At 53.8% G+C, this 27506-nt stretch overlaps 1 protein-coding gene and 2 long non-coding RNA genes across 3 annotated transcripts; 1 reads left to right on the top strand and 2 right to left on the bottom strand.

The window, feature by feature from the left end:
* Positions 1-5070: 5070 nt before the first annotated feature.
* On the bottom strand, positions 5071-13635 carry LOC125341530. The gene is made up of 3 exons (XR_007209001.1): positions 12657-13635; positions 11523-11526; positions 5071-5128 (listed from the first exon to the last, which is right to left on the bottom strand). It is a non-coding gene; the product is annotated as an uncharacterized LOC125341530 (long non-coding RNA).
* LOC125341529 lies at positions 11765-12352 on the top strand. Its single transcript, XR_007209000.1, has 2 exons — positions 11765-12001; positions 12215-12352. It is a non-coding gene; the product is annotated as an uncharacterized LOC125341529 (long non-coding RNA).
* Positions 13636-13731: 96 nt separating the features above from the next.
* Rab33b (RAB33B, member RAS oncogene family) lies at positions 13732-18064 on the bottom strand. The gene is made up of 2 exons (XM_048333575.1): positions 17840-18064; positions 13732-14198 (listed from the first exon to the last, which is right to left on the bottom strand). The coding sequence occupies exons 1-2, from the start codon at positions 18062-18064 to the stop codon at positions 13758-13760; spliced, it is 666 nt and encodes a 221-aa protein (XP_048189532.1). The 3' UTR covers positions 13732-13757.
* Positions 18065-27506: the final 9442 nt, after the last annotated feature.

A 27506-nucleotide genomic window follows, 5' to 3' on the forward strand; every position in this document is an offset into this window, starting at 1 on the left:
CTCTGTTGACACAGTGACTCTGGTGACAGTGACAGTGCTCTGCTGACACAGTGACTCTGGTGACAGTGACGGCGCTCTGGTGACAGTGACAGTGACTCTGCTGACACAGTGACTCTGGTGACAGTGACTCTGGTGACAGTGACGGCGCTCTGGTGACACAGTGACTGGTGACACAGTGACTCTGGTGACACAGTGACTCTGGTGACAGTGACAGTGCTCTGTTGACACAGTGACTCTGGTGACAGTGACTCTGGTGACAGTGACAGTGCTCTGCTGACACAGTGACTCTGGTGACAGTGACGGCGCTCTGGTGACAGTGACAGTGACTCTGCTGACACAGTGACTCTGGTGACAGTGACTCTGGTGACAGTGACGGCGCTCTGGTGACACAGTGACTCTGGTGACAGTGACTCTGGTGACACAGTGACTCTGGTGACAGTGACAGCGCTCTGGTGACAGTGACAGTGCTCTGCTGACACAGTGACTCTGGTGACAGTGACTCTGGTGACAGTGACGGCGCTCTGCTGACACAGTGACTCTGGTGACAGTGACGGCGCTCTGCTGACACAGTGACTCTGGTGACAGTGACGGCGCTCTGCTGACACAGTGACTCTGGTGACAGTGACAGTGCTCTGCTGACACAGTGACTCTGGTGACAGTGACTCTGGTGACAGTGACAGCGCTCTGCTGACACAGTGACTCTGGTGACAGTGACTCTGGTGACAGTGACTCTGGTGACAGTGACGGCGCTCTGCTGACACAGTGACTCTGGTGACAGTGACTCTGGTGACAGTGACGGCGCTCTGGTGACAGTGACAGTGACTCTGCTGACACAGTGACTCTGGTGACACAGTGACTCTGGTGACAGTGACTCTGGTGACACAGTGACTCTGGTGACAGTGACGGTGCTCTGCTGACACAGTGACTCTGGTGACACAGTGACTCTGGTGACAGTGACGGCGCTCTGCTGACACAGTGACTCTGGTGACAGTGACTCTGGTGACAGTGACTCTGGTGACAGTGACAGTGCTCTGTTGACACAGTGACTGGTGACAGTGACTGGTGACAGTGACTCTGGTGACACAGTGACTCTGGTGACAGTGACTCTGGTGACAGTGACTCTGGTGACAGTGACTCTGGTGACAGTGACGGCGCTCTGGTGACACAGTGACTCTGGTGACAGTGACAGTGCTCTGCTGACACAGTGACTCTGGTGGCAGTGACTCTGGTGACAGTGACTGGTGACAGTGACGGCGCTCTGGCTTAAACCGAGTGAGCCTCAGCGCGTGGGGAAGCGCACCCCCAGCCGAGCCTCTCCCTGGCCCCCCATGCTCCTGTGTCTTCCAGCCATCCTTGTCACGTGCCCGGGGTTCACGCGACCCGCAGCCTGGCCCTCCCCCCCCCCCCGCAGCCCGGCCCTCCCCCCCCACAGCCCGGCCCTCCCCCCCCACAGCCCGGCCCTCCCCCTCCCCCTCCGCCCCGCCCCTCGGGCTCCTCGGCCCCCCTGCATCCTCACACACATCTGCCACCTCTGTGTTTCCTGCTTCCTCCCTGCTTTCTCACACGTATGCACACTCACACACGTCGCTAACCACTGCCCTCCCCCACCGCACACGCGGCTTTGTCACGCTCGCAGAGGGGGGGACGTCCAGCGACGGCAGACACGGGGCGGGCAGCGGCTGTGGTGGGGCAGTGTGCCGTGGACCTCAGGATGAGTTATTCCGCCCGTCTCTCACACGCGCACACACGCGCACACGCACACGCGCACCCACGCGCACACGCACACGCGCACACTGGTGTGGAGGACGCGGGCGGGAGGCAGCGCGTCAGGTCACGTCACTGGCGTTGTCACCGTGGCAGATGCCACGCGCCCGGGGCTGAGGGGCACTCGACGCCCCGGGACCCGCCCCAGCCCTGCGCGCCGCCCCGTCCGTGCGGAGCGCCCCGTGCCCTCCCCCGCCGCCGTGCCCCCCCCCCACCGCGCTGCCCCCCTCCCCCGCCGCCCTGCCCCCCTCCCCTGCCACCGTGCCCCCCCACCGCCCTGCCGCCCTGCCCCCGCCGCCCTGCCCCCGCCACCCTGCCCCCCTCCCCTGCCACCGTGCCCCCCCGCCGCCCTGCCCCCCTCCCCCGCCGCCCTGCCCCCCTCCCCTGCCACCGTGCCCCCCCGCCGCCCCGCCGCCCTGCCCCCGCTGCCCTGCCCCCCTCCCCCGCCGCCCTGCCCCCCTCCCCTGCCACCGTGCCCCCCCCGCCGCCCTGCCCCCCTCCCCCGCCGCCCTGCCCCCCTCCCCTGCCACCGTGCCCCCCCGCCGCCCCGCCGCCCTGCCCCCGCCGCCCTGCCCCCCTCCCCTGCCACCGTGCCCCCCCGCCGCCCTGCCCCCCCGCCGCCCTGCCGCCCTGCCCCCGCCGCCCTGCCCCCGCCGCCCTGCCCCCCTCCCCCGCCGCCCTGCCCCCCTCCCCCGCCGCCCTGCCCCCCTCCCCTGCTGCCCTGCCCCCCTCCCCTGCTGCCCTGCCCCCCTCCTCCTCCACCTCTTATCTGGGGCTGGGCAGCCATCCGCCCAGGCCCTGGTTCAGACAGACAGACGCCCCTGGAAAGATGGCTTTTCCAACCAGGAAGGGGGACGCGAGGGGGGCCGGGCGGGGGTGAGGGGGGCCGGGCGCTGGCGGCCCCCTTCCCGCCCCCTCCCCGCGGCCCGGCCTCTTCCTGCGCCTCCGAGCACCTAAGGGGGAAATGTGTTTTTCAAAGCCTTTTTGAACCACGTGGGACGAGCGTTCACTCTTTGCACTTTGGGGTTCATCACGCTTGAAAAACCATTTCCTTATCACCACCGACCCTCCCCCCAAAAATAAAGAGACGGCAAAGCCAAGCGGACGTGGCAGCATTGAACTGGAACAGTGAAGGTGCTCCCGGCGGGGGCCGTGGCTGGGGGCAGTGGCTGGGGGGTGTGGCCGGGGGCGTGGCCGTGGCCAGGTGGGCGTGGCCGTGGCCAGGTGGGCGTGGCCGTGGGCGGGGGGGTGCGTGGCCGGGGTCTTCCCCGCGAGTCAGAAACCAGCAGTGCACGGTCTGCGGCGGGAGCCGGCGTGCGCCTTGTAGCACCTTCCGCTCACTGTGTGCAGCACCCCCTCTTCTGGGGAGGCGGAGACCGGCTTCCCGTGTCCTCCCAGGGCCGCCTGCGGTTCTGTCTTCACTGTGGCGTGGGATCCGACATCTTTTAGGAAAACACGCAGCAGGACAGGGAGCTGCCGGGTTTCCTGGCCGCAGATCAAGGGTGGACGGGGTCTGTTGAATTCACCATGCTCGAGGGGCCTCGACCGCTTGCGTCTGGGGGGCCGCTGGTGTGTGGGGGCCTGGGGGGAGGGTGATTTTGTTTTCCCCTTGCATTTCTCCCGTCAGGAATCTGGAACCTCGGTGCCAGGGGGTTTTGTGTTGTTGTTTTTTGTTCTTGTTTTTAAAATACTAAATTTCGCAAGGTTTCTTCTGCCAAACGTGCGCATCTCTATTCAAAGCAATGAAACGATTTCAAGCCATACAACCACGGGCTGGGGGGGGTGTGGAAACCCTTTTCACAAATTTTAATGTGTTTGTATGTAAATAGATGTTTGTATGAAATATTTTCATGGTTGAATGCATATATTTAAATGAAGTCGACTTATTCCAGTGCTATTTAAACACAGGACAAAAAAAAACAAAACAAAACACATTTTTCTTTTCTTTTCTGGTGAGAATTCTGAGTCTGCGGAGACCGACGCAGACCAACTTTGATTTCCACACTCAAAGCCTACCGGCGCCCGGGGCGCTGTGCGTGTCACGGGGCTCGTGGGCGCCCAGTGCCTCCGCCGCTTGCTTGCGGGTGGTGAGTTCGGTGCTAACGGAAGTGCGTTTACCTTCTAGGGATTCCCGCGGGAATCCGAGGCATTAGACACGCCGGCGACGGTATCGGAGCACAATTCCCTGGCAGGGCAGCAGAATCTGGAGCCAGCCCTGGCCGCCACCTCGGTGCCCAGCCGTCCCCCCCCCCGCGCTCCCTGAGGGCCAGGGTGCGGGCCCCGGGCCGGCGGGCGGGCGGCTGGGTGGGGGCCGGGCCCCCTAGCCATCTCCGTGCCCCCCTCGGTCCCTGGCTCTGGAAGACTCTATGAACCTCACACCCAACTCCCAGCCAGGGAGAGAGACACGCCCTGGCTTGCAGAGCCCCCCCACTTCCTACCCGTGACCTTGCACGCAGCCCTTAGAGGTCATTCTAACATCAAGAGCGGTCACCCACCTCCTACACCACCCCTCCCAAAGCCCACCCTTGAGGTACAGGGGGGAGAGGAGAGGAGCAAAATAATAACCCCCTCTTCTATCGTGAATTCGAGTAGGGATTTTCCCTCTTTAGTCCCGGACACGATACAACAATAAACGACACATTTTCACTGTGTATGCTAGCAATATGAACACATCTGCCGCCGTATCCAACCCCAGCTCTGTGGTCACACCTTGGGTTACGCTAATTCATCTTGATTCCAGGATGGGAAATCCACAGGGACAACAGAACGCCTGCTCATCACCCGAGAAAGCCATGCCCATGATTCCGGCTCCCCACTTCAGACGTTCCTCCTCCTGGGTCCCCTGTGTTCTCCTCTAATCGGGCCACACCCTCAGTGGGCTGTGTCGTAGAGCGGGACCCAGGGGTAGACAGCACGTGTCTCCACCAGAAGTTAACCCCTTCGCAGTTACCAAGCACCTCGGGGCTTTTGTGAGATCTCAACTAAATCTTTGAGCCTTATTCAATATCTAAGAATTCTATGGGTTTTTTTTTTAATTACGGGAAACTATGGAAGATGTTTACATGAGTCATGTTTGCCCTTCCTGTGTTATGAATGAATTTTTTGTAGTGTGTCTGGGCGTATGTGCAAGAGAGTAGGAAAAAATGTTTCTGAAACAAAACTTGACAAATATTTGTAATGAAAAGTCAATTTAAAGATTGCTATAATCGCGCTTTAGAAACAATGCAAGTATTAAACAAAATATACAATCGCTTGTGTTTGTCTTCTTTGGCCAATGAGGGGAGAATAGCCATCAGGATTTTCTCCTGACATGACTTCATGGATAAATGACTAAATGCACTTGACATTATAATTAAAAATATCCCTAGCCATTTACCTCTTCCAAGGCATTGTACTGCGGGCCGGGGTGTGTGTGTGCGTGTGTGTGTGTGTGTGTGTGTGTGTGTGTGTGAGTGACAGGAATCCAGGGCCTCTAGCCACACTGAATGGAAGCATCCACTGAATACCTTCCTGTGAAGGGACTTCTCAAAGATAAGAACTTAAATTCAGGGGGCAAAGCAAATACAGAGGTGGGTTCGGGCAGCCTCGGGGCATTTGAGCTGAGTCTCATTCTCAAATCCAAGTCCTCCTGCCCAGCCCTCCCCCGCCATCTTTCCAAAGCACAAAGCCAGCGACCAGGGGACAAAACGCTGCCTTGTTCCCGGCCCGTGTCAGGCGCTCACTGGCGTTGCCGGCTCGGGTCCTGTCGGGACGGCAGGGCGGGCCGCGGCCCTCGGGTCTCCTGGTTGATTTCACCTCCTGCTGCCCAGTCCTCCCTCCACAGAAGGGAAGAAACGAGCAAGGGGAACTGGTGCTAGGCCAGTCCCCCCGCGGCCCGAGAACGCCCTCTAGGACCCGATAGGCCAAGCTACTGACTCTCTTCCTCACGAGAGGCGCGGGTGGCCTTGAAAACACGTGGCGCACACCGAGCTGAAGTCATTGTAAGAAGCTAAAACCCTCTCAAAAGCAAAGGGTCAAGAGACCTAGAAGAGTGGCTCACGTGGTAGAGTGCCAGCGTGTACACAAATGCTCAGGGGTATGGCCAGGCCTTCCGTCTGAGCCCCAAGACTGGCGCACGCGCACACACACACACACACACACACACACACTGGAACTCACTGGTGACCCAACTGTGCCACTCCTGGGCAGGTAACTGAAGGACTATGAGCCCACTTACAATAGAGACACCCAAACATCCAAGCCGGTCGCAGCGCTGTTCACAGCAGCCTGGGCGCCCGTCACTGCGGAACTGTGTCATGTGTGCAAAATAGAGTGATAGTCATTAAAAAAGAGCAAACTTGAAATGGAAACGAGGAGGTTTTTTTCATTAAAAATCAGCAAAACCATGTCATTTACAGAAAAGAGGGTAGAACTGGAAACCATCAGGCTCAGCAAGACAATTCCATTTGTTTTGTGTCCTCTACAGACTGTTCATTAAAAAAAAAAAGACGAGGGCTGGGGATATGGCCTAGTGGCAAGAGTGCCTGCCTCGGATACACGAGGCCCTAGGTTCGATTCCCCAGCACCACATATACAGAAAACGGCCAGAAGCGGCGCTGTGGCTCAAGTGGCAGAGTGCTAGCCTTGAGCGGGAAGAAGCCAGGGACAGTGCTCAGGCCCTGAGTCCAAGCCCCAGGACTGGCCAAAAAAAAAAAAAAAAGACGAAAATAGAAGGGGACCTCAGGGGCTGGGAAGGTGGCTTAGCAGTAGATTGCTCGCCTTGCATGCATGAAGCCCTGGGTTCGATTCCTCAGTACCACATACACAGAAAGAGCTGGAACAATGTGCTGTAGCTCAAGAGGTAGAGTGCTAGCCTTGAGCCAAAAGAAGCCAGGGACAGTGCTCAGGCCCTGAGGTCAAGCCCCAGGACTAGAAAAAAAAAAAAAAAAAGCAGGGAGAAAGGGGAAGAAACGAGAGGATAATGAAGAACATTATATATGTGTGTGCAGCTGTCACACTGAAGCCCATTATTTTGTACAATTGATATATAATCTAATAGATTGTATAACTCAGGAGAAGGGGAGAACTGCCTCGCAGCTAGCACTGGAGTCCCACTCACGGGAAATCACAGCCCCACTGACAGTTGTCTCCAAAACACGCGGTGAAGAAACTCAGGGCCCAGCTCCCTCTCGTGGTGGGAATTCATGATGACAAGAAGACGCGGAACCAAGAGGCGCCGGGCCCTGGAGGAAGGTCGGTGGGGGCCCCTGGGGTTCAGCGTGTTCTTCCCTACCGTCAAGTTGAGACCCGGGTGGCTGAACAGAGGTCGGTTCCGGGGTTTCTTTCGCTTGTTAAGCCAGCATCTCAGAAGGGCTAAGGGCCCCCGGGAGCCCGCAGTGGACGCGGCCCGGGTGGGTTCACCTTTCAGAAACGGAAGTTGACTTGTTTTGCTTTTTCACTTCCATCGTGTTCCCTCTCCACACACGTGGACACCCCTCTTCCACTCTTTTGTTGTTGAGGGAGGCTCCTTAGAGCTTCTCCACAGTGACCCCAGGAGTTTACGTTCCAGTGAGCAGTGCGGAGGGGGGGGTCCTCCATCACTCCATCCTCGGGCACCCGCTCCGTACGGACATTCGTGACATCTCCCCAAGGGCCCCCAGGGGACCTGGGCCCCAGGGCCAGGCCCCAGCGCCAGACACGCTCGCCTTGCTCCCAAGTGATTACGCAAAGGCCGAGGAGGGAGGAAGGAGTCTGCCTGGTGATGATGCGCCCTGGGAGCCATCTTGATATGGGAAGAGAAATACCTGAAGTCAACAGGGAACAAGAACAACAACAGAAAGGCTCCAGAACCCGTCGGACTAGGTCAGATAAAATGTATTTACAGGCCATCAAGATGTCTGGAATTGTCTTCAAAATAATGCAGGAAGTGGGGGAGGTGGTTATTGTGCGTGGAATCTGGTGATGGGAGCCGAGGTGTTCATTATCTTACTCTGTTTTCCTGTGTTCAAGCCTCTGCAATAAAGAATTTAGAAAAATAGGTTGGCACAAGAGCAGGCAGCTCACGCTTGTAATCCTAGCTACTCAAGAGGCTGAGGATTGTGGTTCAAAGCCAGCCTGGGCAGGGTAGCCCATGAGACCCCTTCCTCCAATTAACCACCAGAAAACGGGAAGTGGTGCTGTGGTAGAGCGCTAGAAAAGCTCAGGGCCTGAGTTCAAGCCCTATGACCGAGAAAAAAGAAAAACTGGAAACTCCACAGATGACTATAAACATACAAAGGAGACTCATAAAAACAAGCATTCTGGCTGGGGATATGGCCTCGTGGTAGAGCGCTTGCCTCCTATGCATGAAGCCCTGGGTTTGATTCCCCAGCACCACATATATAGAAAATGGCCAGAAGCGGCGCTGTGGCTCAAGTGGCAGAGTGCTAGCCTTGAGCAAAAAGAAGCCCGGGACAGTGCTCAGGCCCTGAGTCCAAGGCCCAGGACTGGCAAAAAAAAAAAAAAAGGCATTCCTTGTCTTAATTCTGCTAAGCAAGTGCTTTCCTAGAAATCCTTGAGCCTGCTAGCATCAAATCCCTACTGTGAAATGGAAGTGCCATTACATTTAGATGGCTAAAACTCTGTTCTAATTCCCTGTCCAGGGAGCATGTCCTGGCAGAGAAAGACTGAGTCAGGCCTGAAGTAGAGTGGGGGTTCGCTACAATGAAATGGGGTCCCCCCCCTAAGGGAGGGGATTCCTGGTTCCCCCAAGAGTCCACCACACAGTCTCCAGCTACAAGATGACAAAAAGACAGATTTACTGGGGAAGTAAAAAGTGAACCGACCGGCCTTGGTCGCAGCCCAGACTCGGGAGCCGAAACTGCCAACCACGAGTGCAGGATCAGGGCCCAGACTCGGGAGCTGGGACCAGGCGCACGTGTGCAGCCCAGACTCGGGAGCTGGGACCACCCGCACGTGTGCAGCCCAGACTCGGGAGCTGGGGCCGCGTGTACGTGTGGCCTTCCAGCCTGGTTATAAGGCAAACATCACAGTCAAACTTGCGATACAGCACTTAGAGAACATGCCAGGCCGCACGCAGGTGGCCAATAGAGTTACAGTCTGTCTCATCATATCTGTTTGAAGCAACCTATCATTCTAGTTAGACTTGGCGCATGGATTTGGCGGGGCTCACACGATGCAGGTGGATTCGCCTGCTCATAGGAGGGCACGGGTTTAACCTGAACGTTCCTTGAACTTTCCACGCTTCAGGTGGTCAAGCAGTTTACACAATCTCATCACAGCGGAGGGGAGCTTCCCTGGCTAGGGTGGGGGAGGGCTTAGTGGAGATGGAGTTGGCTTCAGCTCTTCAACCTGAAGTCCCTCCAGTTTATGATGGCGCTGGTCAGATCTGACCTCCCTATTACAAGGCCCAGACACCTGAGTATTGGTGACCGTCATGTTCTCCACTACTTGTGAAGTCCACCCCCGGGGGCTCCATGCAGATAGATGCCCCCCCAACCTGTTCCCCCCACCTGTTCAAGTGTGCGCCCGGTACCTGTGCTACCTGGGTAACGGGCACCCCTGGAGGCCGTTACCTCCCCCTCCTCTGACGTCACACCCCATCCCCCTGGCCGCACCTCCCACCTTTCCCTATATGACCCGGCTCCACCCCGTCCCCACTCTTTCCTTCTCTCGTTTTCCCTTCTTCCTTCCCCCCTGTCTCCCCACGCCCCACCTTGTGCAGGCCGGCAGTTTGCTTTCTCCTCCATAAACTCCCTTCTTCCTGAACCATGTGGTGGGCTTCCTTTCCGGCGAACCTTCCAGCAAGCACACTGGGTTTCTGATCGATGTACACCAGGCAAAACCAGGCCGAACCCCACTTCAGGAGAAGCACACGGACTGCAAAGCTCACCCGTGGCAGCGGGCCCCGGAAAGAAGTGACGTGTGCTGGGCGGGCTGGACTGGAGGACCGGGACACCCCGTGTCCACCGTGTCCCAGGGACCGCAGAGAGCCGCCATCGTGAGAAGCCTCGAGAGAGTTCTGGGACCAGAAGCAACTGCAGCACAGGCTTTGTCGTCTCCATCCATGACAGCTGGGCTGTTTCGACGAGCGTAGCGAAGAAGTTAAAAGCAGCGTCTTTTCTTTTCCTCTCATGCAACACGGTTCTGAGGAGACACACGTGCTGGGGACAGACTCGGGCCCCGGGCTCGCGCCCCAACACGGCGGCGAGGGGGACGGAGAGCGAGCCCGCGCAGTCACAGATGAGCCCGTCGCTTTTCTACTCCGTGCATGAACTCGTGAGGCTGTGCGTGCGTGCACACTCACGTGCTACACATCAAATCCAGTGTGCCCGCGCGTGCTGAGCAAGTGCTCTACCAGCGAGCTGCGCCCTCGGCTGGGATTTTAGCCGCCAAGTCTCAAGTCTGTATCATCAGTGTCGGCCCACGTCTCCTCTTCCCCACGCCCTCCCCCCCGCCCCCCCCCGCCCCCCACCCCGCCCCCCACCCCGCGGCTGGGATTCCACACCAGCCATTCCTGGAACTCGCCAAACTGCCTTCCGCCCCGGCCGAGCCAGGCCCAGGGGCGGCCTCTCTGATCCCCACCACAGGGGCACCCGGGAGTGTACCCCAATAAACTCTCTCCCCACCTAGAACCTTTCCCGGTCTAGCAGCGAGGGCTAGAGCAGCCATCTTGTTTTCTGCTCCCTTTCTCGAAAACTCCTCCTCCCCCAAGTGTGGAGGCTTCCTGGTGAATCTTTTTCGGCTGTGGGGCTTGCGGGGGGGGGGGGGGGGGGGGAGGGGAGGGCACCTGACTGCGGCCAGGCCAGCTAAGTCTGTGAAACCCCCAAACTCCAAGCTGCGAGACCCTGAAGGATGGGGGGTTGGAATGCCTTCCCCCAGCACCGTCCCGGCTCAGCAGGAATGCAGCTCTCCACCCCGGGTGAGGGCTGAGTCCCCCCTAGACGGCGTGGGGGGCTGAGTAAGCTGCTTACCGTAAGGTCACCCAGCACTTCAACACAAAGTAGCATCACAGCTAAGTCCGTACCTGACTTCCTGCCCACGACCAACACAACCCTGGGTGGATGGAACCCTGGGGGCCCCCAGGCGCCCCAACCTCCATCCCGCCGTCCGGGCTCCAACCTACCTTGCTGGCTTCCTTTCCAGAGTCCAGCCGCCCCTCTACCCTGCTGGAAGAGCCACCTCAGCTCAAGTTCCAGGCCCTGAAGGGGCCGGGAGGCCTTTACCCTCAGCCACTCATCAAGAAGACCGTCCCGTCCCTCCCTGCACCCCGACACAGCCGGGCCCCCCCCCCCCCAGCTTGCTATCTGCACTGAAGCATTCTTGAAGACTCTTACTCAAGATGCTCGGAGCCCCAAGTGTTCTGGACTTGGGAATTGGGGGGTGGGGGGGGCCCTGGGGCTGGACCTCAGGGCCTAGGCGCCATCCCTGAGCATTTCGGTGCAAGGTTAGCCCTTTACCACTTGAGCCACAGCTCCACCTCTGGCCTTTCGGTGGTTAGCTGCTGGTAAGAATCTCGGACTTTCCTGCCCAGGCTAGCTTTGAACTGAGATCCTGAGATCTCAGATGATTACAGGCGAGTCACCAGCACCCCTTTCGTCCCCCCACTATCTGCATAGGCTAGACTGCTGTGCATCCCCAATCCCCAAACTCCCGGAAACTTTCGTTTCAGATTGGGGATTTTCGGATTAAGGATTTCCAACCTGTATAAATTACCTGGGGACCAGGAAGGAAGGATTTAAAGAAATTCTATTCAACCCAGTAAAGGAAGGAAACCAAACAGCACTTCCTGGGAGTGAAGATGATTTATTACTTGGTAGGAGTGGGGCCAGAGCTTGGTTCCAGTTCAGCGTGGGGGACACTTCCAGAGAGCAACAGCTGCCGTTCTGAAATGCATCTGAGAGTTCCATTAAAGCCCACAGTTAGAATCACAGACTTACAAAACGCCTGGCTGACACCTAAAAACTAAGTAGCTGGTAGATAACCACCAAGGTGGAAGTGACTTTGACAGCAGATTAAATGCTTTATAAACATTCAGAATCTATCTAAAAGCTTTATTCCCATTCATCTGATAAAATTAAAAATACATACATACCAAATAGCAAAGTGGAAATTTTTTGCAAAGGAGATACAAGTATTTTTAAATTAATAAATACTAAAGTGAAAAAAAATAAGTCCTCTTACAGACCTGTAAAGAAAGGATACGTAACTTCATACCAAAAGAAATAGTCAAATTACTGCTTTTAGAAAAATCAGAGTTGTGGGCTGGGGATATGGCCCAGTGGCAAGAGAGCTTGTCTCGTATACATGAGGCCCTGGGTTCGATTCCCCAGCACCACATATACAGAAAACGGCCAGAAGTGGCGCTGTGGCTCAAGTGGCAGAGTGCTAGCCTTGAGCAAAAAGAAGCCAGGGACAGTGCTCAGGCCCTGAGTCCAAGGCCCAGGACTGGCCAAAAAAAAAAGAAAATCAGAGTTGTACTAAAATTCATAGATGAGCTTGGAGAGTCTATACACTTTCTTCCCTTAATTTTAGAAAATGCCCTAAAAAGCAATAGACTCTCTTCTTTAAGCCGAGGGCACCCATCAATTACTAAGCTGTCATATTGTTACAAAAATAGTTACAAACTCATATTAATTTAGATAAAGCAAACCAATTTCTAATCTTTGTATTCTAGCATAATTCAGAAAAATTAATTGCTTTAAACACAAATTTGAGCTCGAATAGTTCAAACTCAGTTTTTTGTCACTATTATTTTTATAAAGTTAGTTTATTTAATAGAATTACCTTGGTTTTAGAACTAAATTATCCTGGTAGGACCACCATATTGATTAAACAACCTAAACTAGATTAGATTACATGTTCAGTTCATTTTCTGCAATCCGAAAATACAGCCTCATTTTCTCTAAAAATACCCAGAAAACGTGTGAATTCAGTTAAAGTGCATGGCTCTACACTCCATGTACATCATTTTTGTGCAAAGTCTAGGGCATAAATGTGTGTGTGTGTGTGTGTGCCGGTATTGGGCCTTGAACAGGGGGCCCAGGGCCCTTCAGCTTTTTCACTCAAGGCTGGCACTCTACCACTTGAGCCTCAGCTCCATCCTGGCCTTTTGCTAGTTAACTGGGGATAAGAGTCTCGTGGACTTTGCCGACCAGGCTGGCTTTGAACTGTGATCATCAGACCCCGGCCTCCTGAGGAGCTGGGATTAACACAGTCTTTCCATCACCGAGGGACATACAAGGTATTTTTTCAACTTATAGAGGAGTAGTTTGACTCTACGTATACGTTGTAAAAGCTGAACGAGCACAACGGCTCGCATCTATAATCCCACCTACTTGGGGGTCAGGTTGATGGGTGAAGTGCGAGGCAACCCAGGCCCCCTCAAAAATAGCGAGACCCTCATCTTAACAACAGAATCCAGGTATGTGGCCCTCGACTGTCACCTCAGCTATGTGGGAAGCACAGGTAAAAGAATTTTGGTCTGAGGCTAGCCTAGGCAAAAAGTGTGAGACCCTGTCTGGAAACTAAAGCAAAAAGGAGTAAGGGCAGATCTGAAGTGGTAGAGCCCCTGCCGAGCAAGCATGAGGTCCTGAGTTCAAATCCCAGTACCACCACCACCCCACCCCCCAAACAAATCGATAGTACAGAAATGCATAGGGGTCACACCAAGTGGAGCTGGGCCCTTGGAGTCACAACCCGCATGAGAACTGAATTAGAGCAGCGCGGTGTCGGGGCGCGAGGCCGGGGCGGGGCGGCGAGGACGGCCAGGGACCCCCATCTGCCGATCCCAACCGTAGACTCTCTCCCCAGCCGTCTTCAGATCCCGCGGTGATGCAGAGCACCTGCCTCTCAGTGTGGCGGGCGAGAGCTGAGCGTGGGGTTCGCGGGGTCCCGCACTGGCCCCCCCAGCTCACTCCAGCCACCGCCTCGGCGCCCCCACGCGAGACAAGCTTCCCACGAGATGCACGAGGAAGCCGCCGCCGGCAGACGGCCGCCCCGCGGAGGACTGTCACCTAGCACCAACACGGCGCGGGAGGCTTCGCTTCGGGCTTCAGGACCGCTCCGTTCTCGGGGGGCTGGCTCAGCATGAGGGGCTTGTGGCTCTTCAGTTTGTGCGCCAGCGTCATGAATATGGCTTCCACGTGGTCGCTGTCGTTGGGGCTTTTGGCAGACGTTTCAAACAAAGGCATACTGTGGGTGTCCGCGAACTTCTGCGCCAAGTCCGTCGGCACCTGGATGGCGCTCCCCAGGTCACACTTGTTCCCCACGAGGACCCGGGGCACGTCCGCGGCCAGCAGGTGCTGGGTGCACTCCTCGATCCACGCGGGCAGGCTGCGGAAGCTGGCCACGTTGGTCATGTCGTACACGAAGACCACGGCGTGCGCGTTGCGGTAGTAGTGCTGCACCATGCTCTTGCGGAAGCGCTCCTGCCCGGCCGTGTCCCACAGCTGCACCTGAAGGGGAGCAGGGAGCCCACAGGTCACTCACCCCGCGCCCGAGACGTCTGCGCGGAAGCTGGTCGGGAGCCATCGAGCAGGCCGCCGGGCGTGCAACACGCCGGGCGTGCAAGGAGCAGCAGCAGCAAAGGGACCCACGCTAGGGGAGTCGGGCCCAGAGTCAAATGCTTTTTTATCTAAGGAACCGACTTTGTAATTCTATTCCATTTCCGGATTCTTGCACACACGATTTTCCTTGCACTTACAAACAGATGAGCAAGGATAGACTTCTCCCACTTCAGGAGGCACTGTCACTAGCCCTGAAGGCCGGGCTGCCATCGGGGGCCCAGAGGGATTCCTGGCTTCACAAGCATCACCCGGAGCAAGGGGGAGAGTGTGTGTTCTCGGGGGAGGGGTGCTGGTTAGGAGGAAAGGTCGCGGTGTGTGGTCGAGGTTGGCCACACCTCACGGTCATCCTGTCTCCACCTGCCACGCGCCCCCGTGTCTGGCTTAGGACATTATTTTATCTGTAAAGTAATACACAGTTTTCCAGCCTTCATCCAGAACATTTTCGGATGAGGAAAGAGCCGGCAGGACGGGAACGTTTCGACAGCACACGAGATGTATGTGCGGCGGGCACCACGCTCTTTCTTATCATTTCTAGTCACAAAAAGAAAGGAAACTGCAGAGTCCTGGCTAGAGGCCCGGCTCAGGCGGCAAAGTGCTTGAGTGAAAAGCAACGGGCTCTGAATTCAAACCCCCGCGCTGCCAAAAGAGGAAGGCAGGGCGTAACGTTCCTCCTCTTAAATTCCTAACGCAGTTGCATCTTTTCTAATCCAGAAGTCTAAGAATATTTCTACAGTTTCAACTACAAAAATCTCAAATCAGAGGCACAAGACAAGGGCCGAACCCACAGCACAGAATCTCAGCAACAACCGAGACTCCAACTCAGGAGGAATGAACCCAGAAGAGAGGCTTTCCGTTTGTGTGTTTGTCTTGGTCAGTTGTGGGAGTTGAACTCGGGGCCTGGGCACTATCCCAGGGCCTCTTTGTGCTCAAGACTAGCACTCTACCAATGGAATCACAGCGCCACTTCTGGCTTAAGTAGTTAACTGGAAGTAAGAGTCTCACAGAGCCTTTTCTGCCTTTTGAACAGTGATCCTCAGAGCTCGGCCTCCCGCGCAGCTAGGACTCCAGGCCTGAGCCCTGCGGCCCGCTGCCTTTCTGTTTTCTAAGCCAGCAGGACCCACGCAGAGCCCTCCGCCCACCGTGCTGCGGTTCTGGCCTGGGCCCCCACCTCGGGAGTCACGCATCGGGCTTTCCACTCTGGGCAGTGGTGTGCCGCCCTTCAATGTTACAATCTCTTAAGATCACACCTGCTTCACCGGTGCTCCGCTTCCCACTCCTGTGTACTGGGACTTTCCTCCACTTCAGCCCCTCAGACTCTCTCTTTTGGGCCAGTCCTGGGCCTTGAACTCAGGGCCTGGGCACTGTCTCTGGCTTCCTTTTGCTCAAGGCTAGCACTCTACTACTTGAGCCACAGCGCCACTTCAGGCTTTTTCTATGTATGTGGTGCTGGGGAATCGAACCCAGGGCTTCATGCATGCTAGGCCAGCCCTTGACCACTAAGCCACACTTCAGTTTCTACTCGAGGCCTCCTCTGTCTCTGCTTTCTTCTATGGGCACACAGCTCACGACCAACAGGAATGAGGACGAAAGCAATGGTAACACCATCATGAAAGGCAACCAGGCTGTTTAAGGCTACGTTCCTATCTAATCCTACCTGCCTGATAGCTAAGGTACGACACTCCCAAGGTGTTCAGAACCCCAAAACAGCCTCGGAGGGTACAAGAAGCTGCCCGAGGGCCCAGGTGACCAACCACCCCGGGGTGGCCGGCCTGAAACCTGGACCGTCTCAGGCAAATCTGAGATTCAGTCTGTTCTGTGCCTCCAGCAGAGCACGGGGGGCAGCGTCATTTACAAGCACTGGAGGTCTGTGTGGCCAACAGCTCTGGAGGCGTGGAACCGCCCGGCTCGGCATCTGACGGACAGACGGACGCGGCCCACCACGGCAGAGGGTGTCACGCGGAGAGGCCACACCGCGGTGACCCACGAAGCCAGGGACGAGTTAACCCATCCGTCCAAGAGTAAACTAACCCTTCTGTGAGGACGGAACCCTCGAGACCCACATCCGTTCACAAAGGCACTGGGGGACGAAGTTCTCACCACAGACCTGGTCACGGCACAGCACTGCTCTTATGCCTCCACAAGGCCACGACTGAACCTGGCTCAGCCGGGCCCCAAAGACCGGGCATTTCCCCCCAGAGCTCCTGCTCCTCCCAGAAGCCCCTGTCTCTTCCTCCCTCACCAGCCTTCTGGGCATAACCTAATTCTGGTTTAAAAAAAAAAAAATGTTCAGCCTGCTGGGAGCTGGTGGCTCAGGCTTGTCATCTTAGCTATTAGGAGGCTGAGATCTGAGGACTGCAGTTCAAAGCCAGCCGGGGCAAGAAAGTGTGTGAGACCCTTATTTCAACTAATCATCAGAAAATGGAAGTGGTGCTTTGGTTCAAAGTGTTAGAGCATTCGCTTCCAGCAAGAAGAGCTCAGGGACAGTGCCCAGGCCCTGAGTTCAAGTCCCATGACTGACGGGGGGGAAGAAAAAAAAGTCCAGCCTGTTCTTATTCTCCCTTTACCTCAGTAGTGCATGTAAGTCCATATCTACCTATATAACTCCCCCTCACCCTCTTTCTTTGGTGCTAGGGATCAAACCCGGGGGGCTTTGTGCATGCTAAGGCATACCCTCTACCACTGAGCTACACACCTAACTCTACGAATCTCTCTCAACTTCCTAAAACAATGCTCCCAGAGAAAAAAAAAGACGGGCAGCTCGATCCGTGGAAAACTAAAGCATAAAACTGAAAAGCAAAAGGGTCTGGAGGGGACAGCTCCCTTCCCCACTCGGCCCGCTTCTCTCTATCATCAGCAGCGGTGCAAGGGCAGAGGGGGGAGGCAGGGTGGGCCGCGATGGGGACGAAAGGTCTTGGGGTGGGGCCTTTCCCACCTACCCCGGCCCTCAAGCAGGTGGAGGGAAAGACGAACCCCAAGTAAAAGCGAGACCAAGCAGCAGGCCGGCCTCCGGGTTAAGACGTGGAATTTGGAGACCTTTGACACTTGCAAGAGGTGAGGGGTAAGATCCTCCTTCTCCGGGGCGCCCCCCCCCCCCGCGCCCATTCCAGCCGGTGCGGGCCGGGCCCGGCCTGGTCCCCGGCTGTCCCTGCCGTTCCCGTCACAGTGCCCAAGCCCGGAACCCGCCCGTGAGACTCAAGGAGGAAGCCACCGGCGGAGGACCGGTGCCGGTGGCTCACACACCGAGCAGGCCCAGAGCGGGGGGGGGGGGGGGGGGTTCAAAGCCAGCCCGCCCCGTGGGGCGCTCGCCTCCAACTCACCGACCCCCAAAAGGAAGAAGGCAGAGGGGGGGTGTGCTCGGGCCCTGAGATCGAGTCCCGGGGAGGCGGCCCGTGGGGAACGCGCTTCGGTGGAAACGCTGCATTGCGAGCGCGTCCGTGCAGCCGGGTCACCGGGCCGGGGGTGGGGGGTGGGGGCTCCGGGGGTGGCGGCCCGGGCGCAGCGCCTCCCTCCCCCCCCCCCGCCCCGCTCACCTTGATGCGCTCGCCGTCGATGTCCAGCGCCCGCTCTCGGAAGTCCACGCCGATCGTGGCCTCGGTGCGGTCCGGGAAGCGGCCGGCGCAGAAGCGGTAGGTCAGGCACGTCTTGCCCACGCCCGAGTCTCCGATCACGATGATCTTGAAGATGCGCGAGCGCGCGGGCGCCGCGCAGCCGGACGGGAAGCTGCCCTCCAGCGACGACTCCAGCTCCGCCGCCATGCTCCCGGCCCGGGGCGCGGGGACCGGCGCCGAGGAGCCGCCGAGCGGTCGCCGAGCGGTCGCCGCGCAGCCGCCGCGCAGCCGCCGCCCCGCCGCGCAAGCGCGCCGCCCGCCCAGGGCAGGCCCCGCCCACGCCGGAGGGACGCCCCGCCCACGCCGGGGGACGCCCCGCCCACGCCGGAGGGACGCCCCGCCCCCGGCCCCCCGGGCGCGGGCGTCACGTGCCAGCGCCGCGCCGCGTGAGCGTGAGCGTGCGGCCGGGGCGCGCGCGCAGGCCGGGCGCCCTACCCCCCCCCGACCCCGCCCCGCCCCGCTACGTGGCGCTCCCCCGGGGGAGGGAGGAGGGGCGGGGCGTGCGCGGAGGGGAAGCCCGGCGGCGGGCACGACGGGCGGGACGCCCTCCCACCGGGTGGGGAGGAGAAGGTGAGCGCCGTGCCGAGCGCGGCCTGAGTGAGGGCGGGGGTCCCGGCTCGCACGACGAGCGCGCCCGGCCCCGGCGAAGCCGCCTGGAGGAGAGCAAGGTGAGCTCACGGGCACCCGCGCAGGTCTGCGCCCCGCCCCTGCCTCCTCACCGGGGTGCCGGGCGCGCCTCCCCTGACGTCACACCCCACCCCCTGGCCACGCCCCCCGCCTTTCCCGTCGGAGCCGGCTCCACAGGAGTCCCCTTGCTTCCTCTCCCCCCCCCCCCTTTTTTTCCTTTTCTTTTGTTGCCAGTCCCGGGCCTCGAACTCGTGGCCTGAGCACTGTCCCTGGCTTCTTTCTGCTCAAGGCCAGCACTCTGCCACTTGAGCCACAGCGCCGCTTCTGGCCTTTCCTATATACGTGGTGCTGAGGAATCGAACCCAGGGCCTCATGCATAGGAGGCGAGCGCTCCCCCGCTAGGCCGTATCCCCAGCCCTCTTCCTCTTTTGTCTTCTTCCTTCCCCTCTGCTTCCCCGCGCCTCCATTTGTGCGGACTAGCAGTTTAACTCCTCCCTGCCTGAGCCGTGTGGCGGGTTTCCACATTCTGTAGGGGACAAGGAGCAGCCGGGCGGGCCTGGGGAAGAAGTATTCCTCTAGGAAATGACCCCCAACTTGGAGCCTTGTAAGTACCTTGTGTAGGTGAAAAAGGCAGCCATGGTGGCCTGTCCCCCCCCCCCCCCCCGCCTTCAAAAGGTTACAAGATATTGTTCTCTGTGTATGAAACCTCAGCAAGCAATGAATAGCCTATTTTAAAAATATCTATAAATGAGAATTGACATATATTACAGTTTATAGCCTGCAGATAAAAGAAGGCCTGTGTGTGTATATATACATATATATATATATGCACATGTGTCAATATTAGGGCTCGAACTCGGGGCCTCGAGCTCTGCTTCTTTTAACTGCAATCCTCAGATCTCAGCCTTCTGTGAGTAGTTTCCTACAGTAGACTTATGTAATCAGAGAAGTTTCCCCAAAATCAGATAGCAATTAATCTCTGCACACCTGCCATCTAGTGGCTACCACAGGACATCAATTTCTCTGTTGTGTTTTGTTTTGTTCTGTTTTAACCTCTAGTAGAGACATATCTAGCATCATTAAAAAGTTACTTTGGGCCAGGTTCCAGTGGCTCACACCTGTAATCCTAGCTACTCAGGAGGCAGAGATCTGAGGATCTTGGCTTAAAGCCCACCCAGGCAAGAAAGGCCTTGACACTCTTATTTCCAATTAACCACTCAAACTCCAGTAGTAGAGCTATGGCTCAGAAGTGGTGGAGCACACAGAACCCAGGGATAGCACCTAGGCCCTGAGTTCACGCCCCTTAATCGACCAAAAAGAAAGTTACTTCGGGGCTGAGTGCGTAGCTCAGCGGAAGAGCACATTTCAGCATGCACCCGACATAAGTAAGTAACACCATCAAAAGTCCTTTAGACAGAAGCAAAACCATCAAAAAAAACCCTTCAACCAGCGCTGTTAGCCAACCCTGACAGTAGCAAACACAGAGCGGGTTCCTCGATCCTTCGTTGGATTTTCTAATTCAGTCCTCGGGGCCCTAGGAGGAAGGTCCTGTATTTCTCGTTCGTCCTGAGGCTCAGAGAAGGTAGACATGCTTATCTAAAGTTGCCCTCAGAAGCCCGTCACCTCCTCTGCTGGACCTGACCTCACGTCGCCCCCTCGTCTCTGAGTTAGCCTGGACTTCCCATCACTGCTTCCAGCCAACATGCTTTGCTGGTAATTTAGCAGACGCCCAGTACTTGCAGAATGTTCTCCATGGTTGAAAAGGCAGTGTAAAAATTGACTGAGCGAAGCACAGGAAGTAAAGTAACCTCACCCCAGCTTCTCTTAAGACCCTGACCAGATTCGAAGCGTCTGTGAACTCTGGATAGACTTCTTTGCTTCACAGTGAACACCACCACATGCGGCTGTTCGCGTTCTTCTCCTCTTCTGGGACACCCCAGCTCTCAGGGGAGGCTCCAGCTCTAGCCTCGTGCTTTTCCTGAGAGGTGCTGAACGTCCGTCTCTCCCATCGCCACGCCTCCCGTCCTCTTGCACGGGCCGCGCCTCTACCAGTCCCCAGCCAGCTTAGATTTTGTGACTCAACTTTTCGTTAACACCTTCATGTTCTTATCCTCTTGTTTATCGAGTTCGAATCTAGCCTGGGAACAATACAACCCCTGTGCTCAGTCCTCTAAATGTTTGGGCAAGAAAAAATGTTTGCTGGTCTGTGAAAGAAATCAGGTATACTAGGTCAAAGTTTAATGGCAGGACACCGGGTGACCCATGTCATTATAGTATACATGGGAAGGCCAACGTGCAGCTGGGCCTCAGAGACAGCCTGCTACAGGGACTCAGATGCAGCTCGAAATCACACGCACTTGCTTTCCTGCTTCTAACTTGCACCATTTTTTTTCCCCATGATGGAAAATATGCTCGTTATCACACTCCAGAATTTCTATCCTCAGGAAATCACACACACACACACACCCTCTCTGTTTTGTGTGTGGTTTTTGTTTTTGGTGCCAGTCCTGGGGCTTGAACTCGCGGCCCAGGCACTGTCCCTGAGTTTGTTTTGTTCTGTTACAGGCTAGTACTCTACCACTTGAACCACAGCTCCATTTCCAGCTTTTTGCTGATGAACTGGAGCTAGAATCTCAAGGACTTTGAATCCCTGGCTGACTGTAAACCTCAATCCTCAGCCTCCGGGGTAGCTGGGATTGCAGGTGTGAGCCACTAGCTGCAAGCTTGACCTTTATCTCTTACAGGTTAGAAACCCCAAGGGAAGACCATGACCCATCTTAGATTTATGTCCCCTCACAGATAAAGGTACTTTTCACTGGCAGCTTCCATTAGAACTGTGTTGCAGAGTACTGAGCAAACAAGGTAACAGACAGCTACCCCAGCTGCTGGAGATGCTTCAGAAGGCTCAGAACTGTCCTTAAAATGCTTGTCCCTAAGATTTTTGTTGTTGATTCTTTGTTCTCAGTTCCTTAATAATAGAATTTTGAGTAGTTTCATAATCATACCATACTATTCTTTCATAACTCTATGATAGACTTTACCTAGCCCTTGACTTTGAACTCTTATCAAACCTGATCCTTTCCAAGTATTGAATATTATATAATGGGAGAACTATGGGTGTCTGAAAGAGTCTGGAAATGGAAGTGTTTATTCTGGAGAGATACTGTGATCATGAATGGCTTGAAAGTTTTCATTGGATCTGACCAATGCCCTTTCACTTAGTAACTACATTCTAAGTGACACAATAAGATTATCACTGTGTCCTGGGGACTCCAAAAGTGCCAGGTTTACTTTGGTGGAACTGCTCCTCAGTGAGTGGATTATCCTCCAGGTGCGAGCCCACAGCCCAAGGCCAACAGGCATTTGGGTGGGGGTTGGTTCTTACTGATTCATTTCCTGGTGGCCCATGACTACGCTTAACTTTTGAGCAAAGGTGAGGTTTGGGCATTTGATTTTTCTTTTGAGACAAGATTTCACCATGTAATAACCCAAGAATGTCACCTAGGCTAGCCTCAAACTCATGACCCTCCTGCCTGCATCTCCTGCGTGCTGGGATTCCCGACATGTTTGCTGTGCCTGGTTCTTTTATAAACTTTCTAACCTTACAGGAACTTCGAAGTTTTCCGTCTCCTAAGCTTTAGCAGCATGATTCCTAGAGTTCAGAATTCAAGTTGGAATGGACGATGATCTTTTCTGAAGACTACAGATCCTGAATCCCCCGAGCACTCTGGAACGATGGTCTGTCCGCGTGACGGGGCTAAAGGGGACTGGATACCCTGGAGGATGATGCTACTTGTAGTGAGCAGCTTATATAAACTGACTTCCCAGAACTTTATCACCAGTAAATAAACTTCTAAAATGGAATTCATGACCCGAAGCTGCAAAGCAATACCCAACCCTGATCCGATTCTATTAGGCGAAGTGACCTACTGGTCATAGGCAAATCCTAGCTACCAGAGGTAGAAGCAAACACAGTTCATCTTGCTCTACATCTTTCTAAATTGATTTTGATGATGGAAATTGTGCAGTTTTAACTAATCACATTAAGGCCATATATGTCTTCCCAGTGCATTCCCAAGCAAGAAAAGTCACCCATTAATACTCAGGGAGCATTTCTGTCCTCACACGTTCTATGAGAAGGGCAGTGAGGTCTCATTTGGAGACTAGACCTCTGTAAGTAAAATGTTCTGTGATCAAGAACAGAAAAATGAGCTGTCACAAACCTGACATTCACAAGTGCTTAGGAAGGATGGGAACACTGAACTCCTAAAGAGGAAAGGCTCACCCTGGGTTAGAATGGTCAGGAGTAGGGCTGGGAATATGGCCTAGTGGCAAGAGTGCTTGCCTTGTATACATGAGGCCCTGGGTTCAATTGCCCAGCACCACATATACAGACAACGGCCAGAAGTGGCGCTGTGGCTCAAGTGGCAGAGTGCTAGCCTTTAGCAAAAAGAAGCCAGGGACAGTGCTCAGGCCCTGAGTCCAAGCCACAGGACTGGGCAAAAAAACAAAACAAAACACAAGAATGGTCAGGAGTACTCTGCCAGGTAAAAACTACACTAGGACAGGAAGAAATGGTATGTACCCAATCGAGAAGCCCCAGGCAATTGCATTTCTTCCCCCAAGCTGTGGGTGTGACCGCCTCAGCGCAGGCCCTAAGTCTTCCTCACCTTCAAGGCTTCCCATACTATACACAAGCAAGCCAAAGAAAAACACCAGAGTGCCGGTTGACAGCCATCTAGCCAAGCAAGCATACAGCTGAGCATCTTCATTCTTAACATAGTATAGCGGGTACTACAGAGTGACACTATAGAACATTTGTAATATAATACTAAAGGGAAGAAGTGGACCCAAAACGAAAACAGAGAGGAAGAGGAGAGCAGTATGAAAATACGGGGTAGGCAGGAAAGGGCAGAAGCGATTCTGCAAGTTCCTGTTAAGATATTTTATTCCAGGAACAATAGGAAGCTGTGAGCTATGAAATAATTGGATTTGTACTTCAGAAATAACATTCTGGCTGCAGTACAGAGAATAGATGAAAAGGAAATAAGATCAGAAACAGAGAGATGAACGAAGTTGTCAGGGTAATTTAGTCAAGAGAGAATGGTGCCAAACTAGGTTTATAAACATGGAGATGGAGAAAAGTGGGTGGATTTGGAAGATGTTTTGCAGACACAGTAAATGTGACTTGCCAAGGAATAAAAGGAAAATGAGGAAGAGGGAAACAACAAAGCTGACTTCCATGTTTCTGACTTGAAAACCAAGCAGGGGCCCAGCCCCTGCAAGGATCCAGCAAGTACCACTACCCCATGGACCTACAGACGGTCATCTAAAGCTCAAACACTGACCTGTCCTTTAAGTAAAATGACACCCTTTGCAGGGACTCAAATGAGCTAACAAATATATACTGTTCTGGCACACAGTAGCGTTACTGTTCATTAACCCAGTACTAAGACTCTAAATGAGTCTTGTAGCTCCAATTCAGCTCCTCACCCCACCATCAAAATGGAAATAGAATTGTCTCAAACGTGTTGTTCTTCTGCAATTCCATAGCTGTCCTTTGCTTATAAAAAACCTAAATCTAACTTATTATTTTCTAAAATTAAGCCATCTAATTCTGTAAGCCACAACCTTATAGCTCAGGTTCTAGTCACCCGAGGCTCCAGAAAGTCTCTGAGTACACAGTCCGGCTCTGTGTATGTGTGCCTTCAGGCACAAGCTACTGAAGGAATACTACTTTCTAGGGAGTTAAGATATTTCTGTTGCTACTCATTTCTTCATCCGTCAGTCTCCTTTAGGGGAGCAAAGACTGTCACGTATCCCCAATATGAAACTTGGTGCCTAGAGGAGGCAGATATTTAGAAATTCCTAGATGGAGGGAGAAAACTGAGACTTCATATTTCACATCTTATAATAATTTTAAACAAGCCACACAGCGAAATCGGCCAGGTTTACTAACACTATTAATGTTTTCAATGAATATCCAAATGATCACAGTGGATGGAGATTCTAAAAGACCACATGTGCTCCACAGTGTGAAAAAGGAAAGCTAGTGTAAGGTGATGGCAAGTATAGAGTAAAATATAAAATGAACAGCCATCATTGGAACCACTAGTGTCTAGGAAAGGATTATAAACCATTTCCTGAATGCTGGCCCAAACAGGATAATCAATACAGCGATACTCATGATCAGAAAAAACATACGTACTGAAAAAAATCTTTACACTGTGTCAATCCTGTAGCAATCAAAATATTAGTGGGTTTTTTTTTTCCCCTTTTGGGTCAGTCATGGGGCTTGAACTCTGGGCCTGGCCGCTGTCCCTGAGCTCTTTTGCTCAAAGCTAGCCACACTCTACCTCTTTGAGCCACAGCAACACTTCCAGTTTTCTGGTGTTCATTGGAGATAAGGACTTTCCTTCCTGGACTGGCTTTGAACAGCAACCATACGATCTCAGACTCGTGAGTAGCTAGGATTATAGGCATGAGCCACTAGCACCCAGCAAATATTAGTTCTTTTAACAACTGTTCTAGAAAATTTTAGTTTCTGGCTTAAGAGACCAAAGGTGGATATCAACTTAATTCTGTCTATCCCCACGGCTTGTTTTACCACATCAATTAGATTATGCTATAGTTTCACCCAACGACACAATTTATATTTGACCTAGGGCAATTAAATCACTGGATCAAAGCAACTAAAGCATTAAGGGGAAAAAAAAGCTGGGCTCCTGCCTGTAATCCTAGCCACTCGGGAGGGTTAAGATCTGAGGATTGTGGTTCAAAGCCAGCCAGAGCAGAAAAGTCCGTGAGACTCTTAATTAATCTTCAATTAACCACCAAAATGCCAGAAGTGGAGCTACAGCTTAAGTGGTACAATGCTAGACTTGTGCAAAAAAGCCTTGAGTTCAAGCCCCAAAACAACTTAAAGCATTAAGGCCATACTTCTAGTTAAAGATACTGTACTGACAGTAGTAATCCAGCTAGGATCATTTATCAAGTAATCTTTTCTCTCCCTGGTACCAGGGCTGAACTCAGGGAGTTGTTCTCACAACTGGTGGTGTAACACTTGAGACACTATGGTTAACTGGAGATAAGACTTTTCTGCCTGCACATCCCAATCCTCAGATCTCAGCCTCATTACAGGCAGAAAACTAGACAGAACTGAAGGTTGGCCTATAAACTGAACTCTATTTTATTAAAAAAAAATACTAGCTAGACTTTGGAGTCAATCCAGGTACACTTTACCTGCTGTGTGCCTCTATAATTCTTTCTAGCTTCTACAGCTACCAAGTAGACACTCAGTCTGAGTTCTATTTGTTCTAGAACTAGGATTCCTTTCACAACTAAAGTGTGTTGAACAGTGATTCATTTGTTTATGGAAAAAGTAGCTCTGTGAATGGGTATTTCAGGACTAGGTACCTATTTTCACAGAGTAATGCAAGTTCTTATTTAAGCCTACTGATTTCTTTTAATCTGTTATTCATCTACCTAGGAAAATTTCATTTAAAAAGTTCTCTCAGTGCAGGGCGGAGGGGGAAATTTTTTTTTTAAAGTTCTCTCAATGGAGTGGAGTTACTGTGTTATTTTACAAAACTAAGAGGCGACTTATTCCCCTGCCTCTCTGGTGTCTCAGGTGAAAGACAACCATTTACCTATGCATAAGAATGTATAAAGTATGCTCTGAGAGAGAAAAGCAAGTATTTTGAAACCAATCTGTAAGCTCTTGAAAGTTCAAGTCTGAGTTCTTTTACTTTGTGTAAAACAAGTAAAAGCTAAAAAGTTACACTTACTTTGCTCTCTGATTTCTTTAGGGAAAAAGCAGTAACATATTCTCACCCTCATCAGAGAATGTTCTTTATTTTGGGTACACTCTTAGGATCACCAGGGAAGGTGAAAGTGGGAAGGGAAGAACTACAACTGACCCCAGATCATTTGACTAGAACCTTTGCAGGTGGGCCTGGGCATCAGTGCTGGTCTTTATACCTCCCTGCGACTCCAATATACTTCATGGATGACTTTATAAAGGGTTCGACTGGGGGCGGGGAATATGGCCTAGTGGTAAAGTGCTCACCTCATATACATGAAGCCCTAGGTTCAATTCCCCAGCACCACATATGTAGAAAACGGCCAGAAGTGGCGCTGTGGCTCAAGTGGCAGAGTGCTAGCCTTGAGCAAAAAAAGAAGACCAGTGCTCAGGCCCTGAGTTCAAGGCCCAAGACTGGCCCAAAAATAAATAAATAAAAAATAAAGGATTCACCTGCCCATTCCAAGTAGAGGATGTCTTGTGGTAGGAAGATGACTCTGAGGTGCCCAGACAGAAGACAGCAGACCCCTACTATGCCAGTGTCTCACACCTGTAATCCTGACTACTCAAGAGGCTGAGACCTGAGGATTGAGGTTCAAAGCCAGCCCAAGCAAGAATTAAGTCTGTGAAGCTCCTATCTCCAACTAAGCACCAAAAAAGCTGAACGTGGACCGAAGGCTTAAGCGGTAGAGAGCCAGCCTTGAGTGAAAAACCTCAGAGGCAGTGCCTAGGCCCTGAGTTTGAGCCCCAGGACCAGAGCAAAAAGGAATATAGACACTAGGCAATTTTTTTAAGAGTGTGTTCTAGATAGGTGATGTATTACCGGGGCCTTTGTTGTTGTTTTGTTTTTTTTAAAAATATCAACGACTGACTGCCAATCCTTATAGCAACTCAATTCCAGCAGCATGGCGTTACCTGGAAGCTGGAAGGATGGTGAGGTTTCACTGCCAACTGATGCCACACTGAGAAAATCAGAGGACAGTCTTCCAGACTTCTGTTTCCTGTGAGGCCAGGGACAACCACTCCTCTGTCAAACCATAAAAGCAAACAAAGAAAGGTTTACAAACATCCTCACCGCTCACCAGTCGCTCACGCCTGTAAATCCTACCTACTCAGGAGGCTGAGATCTGAGGACTGGTTCAAAGCCAGCCCAGGCAGGAA

This window comes from Perognathus longimembris, chromosome 24 (genome assembly GCF_023159225.1).
Source record: "Perognathus longimembris pacificus isolate PPM17 chromosome 24, ASM2315922v1, whole genome shotgun sequence".
Lineage (NCBI taxonomy): Eukaryota > Metazoa > Chordata > Mammalia > Rodentia > Heteromyidae > Perognathus > Perognathus longimembris.